The sequence below is a fragment of the Epinephelus lanceolatus genome, chromosome 22 (assembly GCF_041903045.1).
Source record: "Epinephelus lanceolatus isolate andai-2023 chromosome 22, ASM4190304v1, whole genome shotgun sequence".
NCBI lineage: Eukaryota > Metazoa > Chordata > Actinopteri > Perciformes > Serranidae > Epinephelus > Epinephelus lanceolatus.
This window is the reverse complement of record NC_135755.1, coordinates 6,537,187-6,550,659: the sequence shown is the minus strand read 5'-3', so window position 1 is coordinate 6,550,659 and position 13,473 is coordinate 6,537,187. Positions and strand designations below refer to the sequence as shown.

Below are 13,473 nucleotides of genomic sequence, written 5' to 3'. Positions count from 1 at the left end.
ATTGATTTCTTGATGATGCTCGTGTATTTTTAATAACAATTCAAAGACGTTTCAGGCATCCAGCATTTATAAAATTGATTCACGATGGAAAAACAGAATAAAGAGAAACCGACATACTGCTGGCAGCATTTTATAACTTATCAAAGGACTAAATGTTTTATGAGTCTGAAATAAACTAACTTAGTTAATTTTCTTCCTAAAAAAAAAAACGAACAAAAAAAGCATTAGTGTATAATTATCTCTTTGTTATCCAAGTGATTACAAGAACAACCCTTTATGAGATGTAGACACTTATTGGATCTTTTCTCGTAATTCCGATCTCCAATTTTGTAATTCTTTCTTGACTTGAACGCACCTCGTCAAGTTTCTGAAGGTGGCACGATTTCTTTTTTGTGCTGTGGTTTGTCATTGCTAACGGCACCTGTGTTTTTTATTCTAAACCAAACATAAAACACGTCACTCCCTGTTGAAACGTAGTGAAGAAAATATCAATGATAAACTGAGGACAAAAAAAAAAAAAATCACAGTCAATTTTATACGTAACAACAAACATTTAATGACACTGCCGTACGGGCGCTAATGCTACATACTGTATGTAAACAACAGGTACATCCGATAATATCTTAACACAGACAAAAAGATAAAAAAAATTTATCATAACTTATTAGTAACAACAGAACAAACATCTAGCTGGCGGAAGCAGCAGTGGTGAGTAAACTGACAGCCCACCGAACTACATGCTAACGTTAGCATGTTTCGCTCCTCATGTGAATAAAAACATGTTCATTCATTCCCTTTAAAGTTAAAATTAAGTTACATACTTTCTTAACTTCATCTTATCTTTTAAAGAGTAAATTCAATTTTTTGCTTTTTACCTGTATGTGTCTCGTACCTGAGTTTGAGCGACACTTCATTCACTTTCACTGCCTTCTTGTAAGGAAATTAACATACATGACAACTAACAAGGTAAGTAGTACCGTTTAAGTATTTTTGTTTTATGTCGTGACGCTTCATCTACGGTTCCCATGGTCATGGAAAACCTGGAAAAGTCATGGAATTTCACTGTCACATTTTCCAGGTCTGGATAAGTCATACAAAAACATCATGGACAGCTACAGTCGTTTTCCGTGGATACTTGTAACATGACAGCAAATTTATTTTCTGAGGCTCTCGAGAAATCGCAGCTCGAATATGCGTCAACGTGTGATGTTTGTCTACCATCAGGTACATCGCTTAATTTCCCCCCTGCATTATGTCTCTTGCGCTGTGTATACCAGCTAGCTAAAATTACACTTAAAAAAAAAATATCGGGGCTTGAAAAGTCATGGAAATTTTTAAAAATTTTGTCCATGACATTGTGTTGGAACCCCTTTCATCAACTATCATTTCACTTCCATCATTGCACATTTTTATCTTTAGCTAACTAGCATTTACTTTTAGCTACAACATGAACCAGTCGCTAGCTTCTACATCCCACGCAGTCAGACAGTCTATATTAAAACTCGAATAGAAAACGACTGTAAAATTAGTAAAAATTAAACTGAGTGGAGCCTTTTGTTGGTGATAATCCATGCGCTGTGCTACAATTTTTAATAGTAGCAGTTGCTATCAAAACTGTTTGGCTAATATCTGGTGTTTGTCTTGAAATTGTAAAAGTTTCATCGACCCAGCTCGGCAGGAGAAACAAACATCTGAAAAAACAGGTGAGTAGGTCATTCATGATTATTGTTTAATGAGGTAAAATCAAACAGAAAACAGAGTTGTTACGTAAGTTACTTAAACAGCAAACCAGGCACCATGTTTTTTGGCGCCGGATGGTAAAATTAAGCAGCCAGTGGCATTTCAAGCAAGCTTTATGACAAGGCATGACTTGCAGCTGCACCAGGTTACTGGTTGTTACTGATAACAGTATGATACACCGATCAGCCAAAACATTAAAACCATTGGTGGGTGAAGTGAATATTGATCATCTTGTTACAGTGCAATGTTCTGCTGGTCCTGGCATTAATGTGGATGCTACTTGACGTGCTCCACTCACCTGAACTCTGTTGCAGACCAAGCACAACCCCCTCATGGCAACAGCACTTGTTGATGGCAGTGCCCCCTCAGCAGGACAATGCACCATGCCACACCACAAAAACTGCTCAGGAATGACCCCAGGAATTGGACAAAGCGCCCATGGCATTAACCTGGCCTTCAAATACCCCAGATCCCAACCTGATCAAACATTTTAGGGACATGCTGGTACCCCAGAGGTACCCCTGATCTAGACTACGGTGGGTCCTCTTTGACTGGATTTGGCTCTGACCTCTTAAGGCATGGACACAGGACCTCTGGAGGGTGTCCTTTGGTGTCTGGCACCAGGGTGTTCGCTTCAGATATTTTGAGTCCCGTGAGTTCTGAGGTGGGGCACCAGCACGTCCCACAGATGTTTAAACAGATTAGGATCTGGGCACTTTGGAGGCCAGGTCGACGCCTTAAGCTCTTTCTCACGTTCCTTGGGCCATTCCTGAGCTGTTTTTGTGGTGTGGCATGGCGTATTGTCCCGTTGGGGGGCCACTGCTAATGAGGAGTGCCATTGCCATTTTGATTTAGTGAGTCAAAATTTCCAATCATAAAATCTTAAGAGGTCGTAGTTTTTACAGACTGTCTCAGGATTCTGACTCAAGGTTACTAAGTAGCTCATAATTTATACTTTTTTGAGTATAACTGGTGTTTTGTCATCCTGAATAGTTAACAAATGTCTGTTTTTTCTAATCCTTTCCAGTGTCAGATTGGCTTCCTCAGATCTGGGCTGCGACAGCCTTTTGTTGCTCAGTGGTCAACCACTCACAGTAACTCTGGGATTTGTTCAGAGACGGTAAGTCAAAGCAAATATTTGGGGTTGTTGTGCTGATGTACTGCTGTACTTTTAATTATCTGGCTTGACTTAGTATGAAATACTACTGGTAATAACTGGAGGAGAACAGAAACTACACAACAGCAGACACAAATGCTTGGAGGTCTGGACTGGTCTCAATCATGGGGCTCCTTTTTTGCTGGTCTTTCACAAAACCTGAGAACAAGAGGAACATACAGTATTTGATCATCTGTTGTACTTAACATGATGATATTCATGTACTTAACTAATTTTCAGGGCAGGATTTTTACCTGTAATGTATTTTTACTGTGTGGTATTAGTACTTTTATTCAAATCATGGATCACAGTACTTCCCTCCTTTAGTGTCAGTACTATGGTAAAGCTGTGCAGAGGTAAAACAGGTGTGGGTCAGTGTTTAAATAATGTCTTACCTGCTGACCTCATTGTGTTGAAGAGTTGCAGCTGGAGAGAGAATGGAGACATTTTCCTAAGTTTCAGATTTATCTTTTTGTTCTGGATGCGCAAAGGGAAAAGACTGTTCCCGGTCCAAAGTGCTTTTGTCAATTATGTGAATATTTTACCTCCTGGTTTAACTTCTGGCTTCAGCAAACTTGTGTCTCAACAGGAAGGAGGCCACAGCCTCAGCCACCTACACAGACAGACAAAATGACATACTTTAAAATTTCAATTAGTAGCCCAGCCTATTATTTATTTATTATCGAGTGTATTAAAGAAGTCTCAGATCTTTGACCTAAACCTGTGAAACATTTGAGCAAAAGTGAAAGTGCTGCATTTAAATTTTTGTTCAGTGTAGTTTATATTAAAAATATGAATCTGCAAAGTCACTAAGTCACTAAGTCACTAGTCACACTCAGATAAATGTAGTGACAAGTACATTTTGGCTTCCAAAATGTCATGGAGTATAAATATGAAGTATGATAAAATGGAAATACTCGAGTATCTCAGAATTGTATTCAAGTACAGGACCTGATTGAATGTACTGAGTTACATCCCATCACTGACAGTGAATGGTGAACAGTTTTCTTACTCTGTCTGGTTGGTCTTCTTCCACTGCGTGTCCACAGGGGGGCAGCACCTGCATCATGAATTTACCTGGAGACAAACAGCGAGACAGTTACACACACACACACACACACATTCTCTCAACTGTCCGTCTTACACACACACTTATCCCCAATGCTATTTTCTTGCACACACACTCCTGCGCTGTCACTTCCAGCATGGTTGTTGACTGACAGAAGCAGCTGTCTCTGGAGAGGAACTGCCGCCTCAAGGTGTGTGTATGTGTGTACACCTGAGTGTGAACGTGTGTGTCCTCAGAGACGTCTCTGCAGCAGTGGAGACGTCTTTCACCTTTTCCCTCACAGTCAGTTTAGAAACACGGTGTGAAAAGAATGTCAAGTATTCCCAGTATCACAGTGTTTCTCTGCATGTGGCATTTAGTTTCTCCAACACTACATCTCCCATCAGCCCTGTCAACTTAGGCTTCTTTCTCCCTTGTCTTTGTAGAGGAGCAGCATATAAGAGGTGATAGTTTTCCATGCACTGTTTGCAGAAAGTCTGTTTTGTACAGGATTTCTTTACCTTAAGAGACACTTTGCTGATTTTCAACCAGCTTTGTGTCATAACGACGTGGGTAGTGTGTGTAGATTAACTGTGGTAAACTTTCTTTCATTTAACACTCAGATCTCCCGGCTCATCCTCCAGCTTAAAAATACGCATCATCCAGTGGATTTTCAATGGCTGGAGGGCTGTTGTTCAAACTAAGGATTGTACTTCCACATTTTTCTATGCCCACCACCACGGACACAAAGAGTACAGGAGCAGATCGACAGAGATTCTTCTTCTTTGATTCTCTCAATCTCAGATCAAATGGTTTAAGAAGTATTTGACTGCTGGTCTTTTCATAAAACCGGACTGTCTCTGCAGAAGAAACCTTTGAAGTTGGTGCTGTATGACCAGAGACAGCAGAGAAAAAGGGCTGTAGTGTTCACTTTTGCTCACGAGGTAGAAAACCTACAACTACCAGACTAAGCAATCAACGCTCCCACTGGTAGGCGATGTTACGCAAATCTGTCCGTTTGGCGTAAGTGCAGGTGGCTGGTAGCAAACGATCTCATATTACAGTTTAACGGTAAGCTAAAACATGTTTCTGAAAGCATCTGAGTGAGAAACAGGCAACACAGTGACAGAATCTTGGTTTATATTTGATCAGCGCTGCCTAGTTTTCAGTCTCCGGTTTTCGACTGTGCAGGAAACAGTATGGCGCTCACTTCCTGAGCTCATTTATGCCGTTGGGCATACATGAGCCCTAAGCGTCTCACCTTGCATCTGGCCGATAGTCAGGTCTCTGTCCAGCCGGTCGATTCCTGGAAACAAAGCAGTGGAACTTTGCTTACTTTTAGTACATCATGAAAAATATTCTAAGTAATATTTTACACTGGCTAATGAAGGTAGTAATTTTTATCCTACAACGCCTTCAAGAGGTTTTGAAATACCTACCAGCCAGTAGCAGGAGTTTGGGTAGATTGCAAGCCAGGAAGAGGTTGGAGGTTCCTCTAAACCAGCCGTCCCAATACTTTTCTGACTTCGACAGGTCTATGCGCCACATGTACACACTCTTACACACAGATACACAGGGTGGTTGATTAGTAGTCTTTGTAGTAAGACATTTGAAGGACAGGAAATGAAAGAATTAGAACAAATCAAGTTGTCTGCCTGTGTTAGGTTTGAGTGGTAAGGCTGGCGAAGAAATGTAAGTCAGTGGAATCACATTAATTATTATTGTACATGCCGATGTGCAAATGCGCGTTTAATAGATGGTGTCAGTAAATGTTTGGCGATTAATGAAAGTCAACAGAAGTCATACATGTTTTTGTAGGTGTTTTTATTTAGACTTTCAGAGCTGTTGACATGAATGCATGTCAGTTTTGTCCTTGCTAGTTATTTTAATGGCACAGTTTGAACAGAATGGCCTACAGTTTCACAACACATACATTATCAAACCTTGATACAAAAATGCTGTGGTGATAAATATAAAAAAATTAACACACAGATTGACGCCAAGGGCTAATATTACGTTATTAATGAATGCAAGTCAATGAAATATTCAGTGTTTCTGTGTGATCGTTTTCATACCTGACCTCCCCTGGGGCTCACCTCTGAGGCAGCATTTTCTTTGTCATTGACGTAGCTCTGATCGTAGAACTCTTCATTACACTCGACGACAACGTTGGTCACCGGGCTGGCCTGCTCCAAAGTGTCAGTCTCCTCCACTTCACATCTTTAACGGACAGGAAGTGAGAGGAGGAAATTATCAGAGAAAGTCAACAGTTAAATTTGCTTCAGTCATGCAGTCATGTCTTGTTTGGTCTGGTGTATGCCAGTAATTTGTTTTGCGTAACATAACACGCCGTGGATTCTCAAATTAAAAGCACTCTAGCGTTGTAGTAGACAGAATCCCTTCATTCCCAAACAGGGCTTTTATTGCGAAACATTTGCAGGACCATGTTGTATGATGCTTAGGACAAGAAGCTGCTACCATCTTGTAGCACTTGCACAATAGTACATAAAAAAAGTTTGGCAGGGACATTAACTTACATACACTCACAGTGACTGAAAAAGGACAATATCACTTTAGATGAGTAACCCAGAACAACAAAGAGTTGAAAATAGGTTAGCATGACTACACTGAATATTAAATTAGATTGGTGGAAATGTACATTGGTTTACTCAGATAGATATAGAAAAAAACCATCTGTAATCTACTTAGGCATAAACCAATCATCACTGAGGTTCCACCTCTAACTGGCCGATCATAGCCAACCTACCTTTTGATCTGACCGACCACTGAGACTCTAGCAGATTCCAGGTTTCTTATTTGCCCACTCTTGACACTGTAGGAAGGAAAACAAAAAGTTGTTAGTGGTTTAGTTCGGAGCTGAGCTTTGTGAGTGCAGCGAGTGGTTGAGGATACTGTGATTATAGATGATCACACAATAACAAATCATGATCACTGCCTTGTTTTCCCCCTATGACGTGAATCTGTAAGTCTAAGTCGAGTTTGTTGGATACAAGTTAAAAATCTTGAGTTGTAGAATATTTGTTTTATTTTTTCCACATTTTGTAAACTACCTTGTGACGGTCTGGCAGGTTCTGATGCACCAGTTTAGGACTGCAAGTCTTTTTGATGCCATTATTCACTTCAGGTGTCTTGGGCTGAGTGGATCAAGCAATTAAACATTTGTCTTACCCATAGTTTGTCCATGTGTTTGTTTTAGTTTACGAATAATGGTCAGCTGGATTTTGGTTATGCTAACTGGTCATTACTATAACTAAGCTTTTAACTTACTCTTCTGCTGGTGTTTTTGGCAGCTACCAAAGAGGCCCCCAGGAGGTGTGCCTTACTTTGGATCCTATTGTACATAATGGCCACCCCGTCTAACTAGAACTTCCATGCTACCAAACTGCTTCCGGTGAATTGTCACCACCCTCTTTGCTTGAATAGAGCCGAACCTGAAGTCAGATTGCCATCAGATTTGTGATCTGGCCAAAACCATAATGCATATTTGAGGGTAGGTGCATCATCTGTATTTTATCGGATAAGTCGGGCCTTAAATACTCACCTCCACTCTATAGCATGGTCCATGGACTTGAAAGACTTGGGTCTTCCCTTCAAGAAATTCTGTATGCTGTGGAGTGCTTCCATTGCACTGCCTAAACGAGGAAATGAAGACCAGTGAAGTCGATATTTGTGTACATAAAACTATCGCAAAAACAAGGAAAAGGCACTTTTACCTTCTACGACGTCAATAGCCACCAGGCCAACAGTGGTTGGTAGCAGCATGTTGCTGGCTGTATGCACTGCGATCGCCCCACCAACGCCATGACCAATAAGGACAATGGGGGGAGGAGTCTCACCGTAGCAGGCTCCAATCACATTGGCTACATCACTGATGAGAGTTGAGTAAACAATAATTGGCAGATAGCAACAGCACGAGTCAGATTGGTTGTTTTTAGTTATGTAAACATGTTTTCATTTAGAATTACCATCTTTAGCATGATGGGTGTTTTTGTTGATTTGAGGTAAAAGGATTAGTGGGAGCTTTAAGTTTGTGCTGGTGTGCCATGTGCTGTTACCTGGACATGGTTTGAGTCGAGAAGTCGTCTGATTGGCGGACCACAGTGTCACCTAAATAGAGATTTCATTAAAACAGTGAGACTCTGCTCATCTGTTCAGTGTCAGAGAAACTTGGATTTACCACTTAGTACGTTTACATGACATTAAAGAAAATTGATTCATTGTGTCAGTCCGACTAAAACCCAACTTTTAAAATACATGTAAAGATTTTAGTCCGGCTAAAATCGCACTAAAGTGAATTTCTCAAAGTTGGACTAACACACCCAGATAATGATTGGGAGTCAAGTTTCTCTTGCATGTATACAGTCGATCACACCCTAATTGGCCGAGGCGCTCTGAGCATGAATAAAAAAAAATAAAAAAGGTGAGAATGCTGGCCAAATGTTCACAGAGAAAAATCCAATTCTGAAGCACTGACATCAACACAGTCTACAATCTCAACAAACCAACTTTGCACGTATGTTGTTACCTCTGCCATTGAGGTTCTGCTTTTCGTTTGGCTTGTTTGTTTGTTTGTTTGTTTGTTTGTCAGCAGGATTAAAGAAATACTTCTGGCCTGATTTTCGCGAAACTTGGTGGCCCAAGGTAGAACAAGTTAAATTTTGGAGCAGGTCCACATGACAAAGTGGCTACATGCATTGTTAAACTTTCTCGTTAACATTGTGAGATAGGGCGTTCCACCTTGGGGGAATAAATGCCATACTTCTTAAAATTGAGTAGATGGTAGTTCAGTAACATTCACGGGTTCCAGTAATCCTCTGCAGTAGCCTACACATGTAGCTGCTCAACTTCATACAGAAGGAAGTTGTTATGGAGCACATGATTGACATAATTCTAAAAGTTTTGAAGATATATCCAGACATATATCGTGGTTGCACAAACAGATTTGCGTATCATAGAGGACTGGATAATTGGTGGAGGTCTGCAGTCTCTGAATATCTTCCTACTTACATCTGCATTTGCCCCACAAGTTGTCTTGATAACCAAAACTTTTTGTATTTCTTTATACTGCCTCACCGTGACCCCTGAGGTCCATAGCAAGTACCCTGCAGGTCACCCTGCTGGCGATGGCTGTCTGCAACACAGAAAAACACCAAGACACACTGCTGATATTCGGCATGTCGCCAAAGTGAATCAATTGACCAGTCAGTCATTGGATCGACCTGCTGACTGTGCAGATAACTCACAGTGAAGACGGCCCAGGACAGGGCTGAGTGTCCTCCTCCATGAAGCAGAACCAGCAGTGGTCCATCATGTCCTGCTTTATAAATCCTGAATATGTCTCTGCTGTCGGCCGGTCCCACATGCACATCCTCCATCTGATCAAAATACTCCCGCCAGGAAACCGGTGAGTAGTCCTGCTTACCGCCAACCTCACTGGTCGACATGTAGACACACAGAAACACACAAACTGTACTGTATACTACCCACACAAACTGTATACTTAGGCAAGACTATACCCTGACACAGCAGTGGATTATCAATTTTACAGACATTTCTCTGTGGCAGAGCTTCTTAAGTTTCATCACAGTCTCATGGAAATATATGAAATAGACATGACCACTTAAAGGTGCATTACACGGTGGTACAAACGGCGATCTTCTGGTTGAAAGCATTTCATGGTGGTGGGCATGAAATATGTGCTGACAACATGAAAACAATGCCAGTGCAAAGTCTGTTACTTACAGCTGCACTTTTGTTTAGCTCAGGGAAAGACAAACACTTGGTTAGGTTTATAGAACAAAAGTACTTGGTTAAGTTTAAAAAAGATTGTGGTTTTGGTTAGAATACTTTGCATAGTTACATAAATTCTTCTTATCGACACTTTTAGGACAGCCAATAGCTACTTTTCTCATTGAGGAGTTGGCAACAGTGGCATTGAGTGACTACGACCCAGCCCACATTTAAGGGTATCATTTGTGGTGGAAACCCTAGGGTCTGGGTGCCATGTCTGAAGGGTTACTGTTGGTTCCAGAGGAGAGTTCCAGAGATGCAGCTTTAGTTATAGTTAGGAAAAGATGATGTTTTGGCTTACAACAACCATGATTGGTGGCGCAAAATTTGCTGAAAAAGCAGGGCTGGGTCGGTGAAAAACACCCGGCATCGATGTCAGTAACCATACCCAGGATCGGTGGCAAAAACGCTGCAGACATTCTCGCTCTTTAGACTTATTTCGTGTGTCCACCACTTCAAAAGATTGTTAATAACTTTCCATTGTGTGACTTTTCTTACTTATAATTGTGGCATTTATAGTGTTTAAAGATACGCTGGCTCGCCTCTGTGGCTAGTCTGAACGTGCAGTGTCAGCTAGGCTAACTAGCTAACCCATAGCTGTGAGTGGTTTTTAGGTTTTAGTACTATACTTAGTTGACTGTACATAGTTACTTTACATGACTGGTAGATCAGCTGATTCAGTGTTATGATCCCATCTATAGGAAACAAGTAAAACTTTATCAATGTCGCACTTTTCGTTCTAGAACCCGTCGCAGTGTGTTAGCTGCAGTGTGCGTTTCTTTTCTGAACTGGACACAGTGTTGACAGCTTGTCCCACAAAAACACTGATTACGCACCAAAACTTATTTAAAAAAAATGTGAATGTGTGTAAATGTGAGAAATTTTGCAGTAACACTGAAAGGGTGTAGATCAGTGGTTCCCAACTGGTCCAGTCACAGGGTCCAGATTTCTCCTTAGTCATTAGTTCAAGGTTCACATGGTTAAATACTTTCAATGTCATGTCGGCGTTTGGCCGTGTCCTCGAGCTAGTTTGCTGTCTCTGTGAAGTAGCTGTCCGTTAGTTACTCACTCTATAGCAGGAAACAGCACTTCAAAATAAAAGCTCTGTGCCAGAAATTCACTGAACTTAAAGTGTTTTTCACAGACTTGTTATGTTTGAGAGTCACTTGCGGTCCATTCAGGATGGACCCGCGACCCACCAGTTGGGAACACTGCAACTAAAACTGTTCAACAACTGCAAACAGAACATTTCAACTTGCATTCAGAATTGTATTTAAGACTTTTTGAAGTATAAATTGAGTCACGGAAATCCTAAAATCCAACCTTTAACTCTCATTTTGTCACGAATCTGCCTGAATGGTTTTTCCAGTGTTTTGAAGAAGTGACTTACTGCTCTGTATCGAAGTTCTCCTCCCACATGCTGCGACTCAGCAGGAAGACGTACGAATGACAGCCGGTTATCTTCAGTCTGGTCTATTCGTGTGTGTGTGTGGTTATTCAGCAGGTTTTTCTTAATAAGCACCACACAGCTTCCTGCTGTGTCGCAAGTCCATCCAGTAAATAAAGCTGACTGGTGTGAGTATAAACACACTACAGGACAATAACCAGTCAGCTGTTGTTGTCAGGTAGCATCACTGTCCCAGCATCCTGTTGGCTGAGACAGCTGACAAGCAGCTATAAATGTGTCTCATCTAAACAGGCTTTGATTACTCAAAGTGACATGTTGGGAGACGTTTCACACAGACAATGGTGTGCAGAGGTGAAATGTAATGAAATACTTTTACTCAAGCACTGTACCTAATAATGAACTAATAATAATAATAATGCATTTCAGAGTGCTCAAGGAGTAATGTGAAATAACCAGACAAAAATGATAATTATAAAAATTACATATATAATCATCATAATAAAATCATTAATATGCGTAGTTTCTGAAGAGCTAAGCCGGGAAAAAAAGAAAGAAAGTCAGCAGCTGCACACCGCCGTCAAATTAATGCAAGGATTTAATACCAGAACTCAAAATGAATTGTACAGAGTGCTCAGAGATAATCTCTACATCATCTATGAAACACATTTGCTATTGTGAAGGTCTAAGACCAGTTACGTAGGGCAAACAACAAACCAGCATGATCCAGTTTGCAAAGGCTGGTGGTTGGTTTTAAAGTAAGCTACAGCTACAGAAAAAACTGTTCAGGATTCTGTCTATCACATTCTTGACAGGTGGAACCAGGCTGTCTTAGGCCTAGTCCACACGGGCCTGTGTACTTCTGAAACCGTGTACTGTTCTATGTGATGTTGCTGTTTGGCCACACGCAGCCGCACTTCTGGGCCCCCAAAACCGCGTTTCTATGAAACCAGAGTCCAGGGTGAAGTTTTTGGAAGACTCCGGTGCCACCTGTCTCCATTGTTTGACGTCAGAGCGACGGTAAATAGCTAGTGACATGGCAGACCAAACAAACATGCTGGTGCTAACTTTTGTGAGCGTGCTATCTGCTCTCTTTGGATGGCATATCCAGCTGCTCGACCTAATTCAACAGCAGAGGCGCCTGAAAGACCAACGAAGGGAGAGATGCGTTAACACGTTACAGTACTACTACGTATTTTCTCAACGCGTCATCTGTATCTGTGTGATTGTGACGCTTTCCTTTAAAACTATGCACTATTTTTGTGGATCGGGTTTTTATTTTCCGCACTTCCCTATTTCGGTATTGACTCTGACTTCTGATTGGTTAAAATGGCCTTTCCTTTAGAAGTTAGCTCAGACATTGAGGTGTTTAACCTCACACTATTTTTTTTTTTTGCACGGAGTGATTTTGATAAGCGATTAAGCCTTATTTTAAATATTTATTCAGCTTGTAGCAGTAGCTGATTTTGTGTGTATTTCACAGTCCAGTTCTATCAAGGGATGAGAGTGACACTGATACCTCTGCCTCTGAGGAGGAAGACAGTGAGCCAGAGGAGGAGGAGATGCTAGGAGGAACCCCCCACATCCACATCAAGCACCATGTATTATGCACCAAAAGGATCAAGTGGTAAGCCCATACTGACTTGCCTTATCTGAACCTTTTTAACATAAGCTACTCAGACATGAAAAGGGCCTAGAATTATACTATTATGCTACTAATGGCATCACTTATCTCTCATATGCTTGAGCTTTTTTTGGTAAAAATATTTCCACTTAGTGACAGGGATTATTAATGTAAAGAGGGGGATGGATGATGGACCCACGTCTTGCTGATGACTATAGTGATCGTTTGTGTGTGTGTGTCTGTTAGAGAGAGAGAGAGAGAGAGAGAGAGGGTGAGAATGGGTAGAGAGATGCATTGGGTTAGGAAAACGGTCAGGAACGCTCATTTGGTGCCAGGTTGGAATAACAATAATTTCCTTCATTAGTATATGGATGGACCCCCCTCATAAATCCTTGCCCACCCTCTGGCCACCCTTGTATAAAATTCTAGTTCCGCCACTGGTTTAGAGCGGTGCCAGTGATACCAATGGTAGCTAAGTTCAAACTCAAGGTACTTGTACTTAAGTATTTTGATTATATGCTACTTGCACATCACATCTCAGAGGTAAATATTGTACTCCTTACAGCACAATATTTGTCTAACAGCTTTCGTTCCTTTTCGGGTGACAGTTTTTCATCCCCTTTCATCACCAGTACCGTACCTGGCAGGTGCCGAAATGTTGACACTGAACATATCCGCAGATATTCACT

At 41.1% G+C, this 13,473-nt stretch overlaps 1 protein-coding gene across 1 annotated transcript; it reads right to left on the bottom strand.

Moving 5' to 3' along the window:
* Positions 1–568: 568 nt before the first annotated feature.
* LOC117245917 (protein phosphatase methylesterase 1-like) lies at positions 569–11,665 on the bottom strand. Its single transcript, XM_033609527.2, has 14 exons — positions 11,146–11,665; positions 9,209–9,398; positions 9,039–9,096; positions 8,021–8,072; positions 7,679–7,833; positions 7,507–7,597; positions 6,712–6,777; positions 6,041–6,164; positions 5,384–5,501; positions 5,206–5,250; positions 3,909–3,973; positions 3,442–3,509; positions 3,292–3,322; positions 569–3,055 (listed from the first exon to the last, which is right to left on the bottom strand). The coding sequence occupies exons 1-12, from the start codon at positions 11,172–11,174 to the stop codon at positions 3,450–3,452; spliced, it is 1,053 nt and encodes a 350-aa protein (XP_033465418.1). The 5' UTR covers positions 11,175–11,665; the 3' UTR covers positions 569–3,055; positions 3,292–3,322; positions 3,442–3,449.
* Between the last annotated feature and the right edge of the window lie 1,808 nt (positions 11,666–13,473).

Excerpts from the sequence above, each read along its gene's own strand:
- LOC117245917 (XM_033609527.2), bottom strand. The coding sequence starts at position 11,174 with ATGTGGGAGGAGAACTTCGATACAGAGCA. Across the intron at positions 7,598-7,678 it reads GGCTATTGACGTCGTAGAAG|GCAGTGCAATGGAAGCACTC; the intron begins GTAAAAGTGCCT and ends TTCCTCGTTTAG. Across the intron at positions 3,510-3,908 it reads AAGAAGACCAACCAGACAGA|GTGGCTGAGGCTGTGGCCTC; the intron begins GTAAGAAAACTG and ends CTGTCTGTGTAG.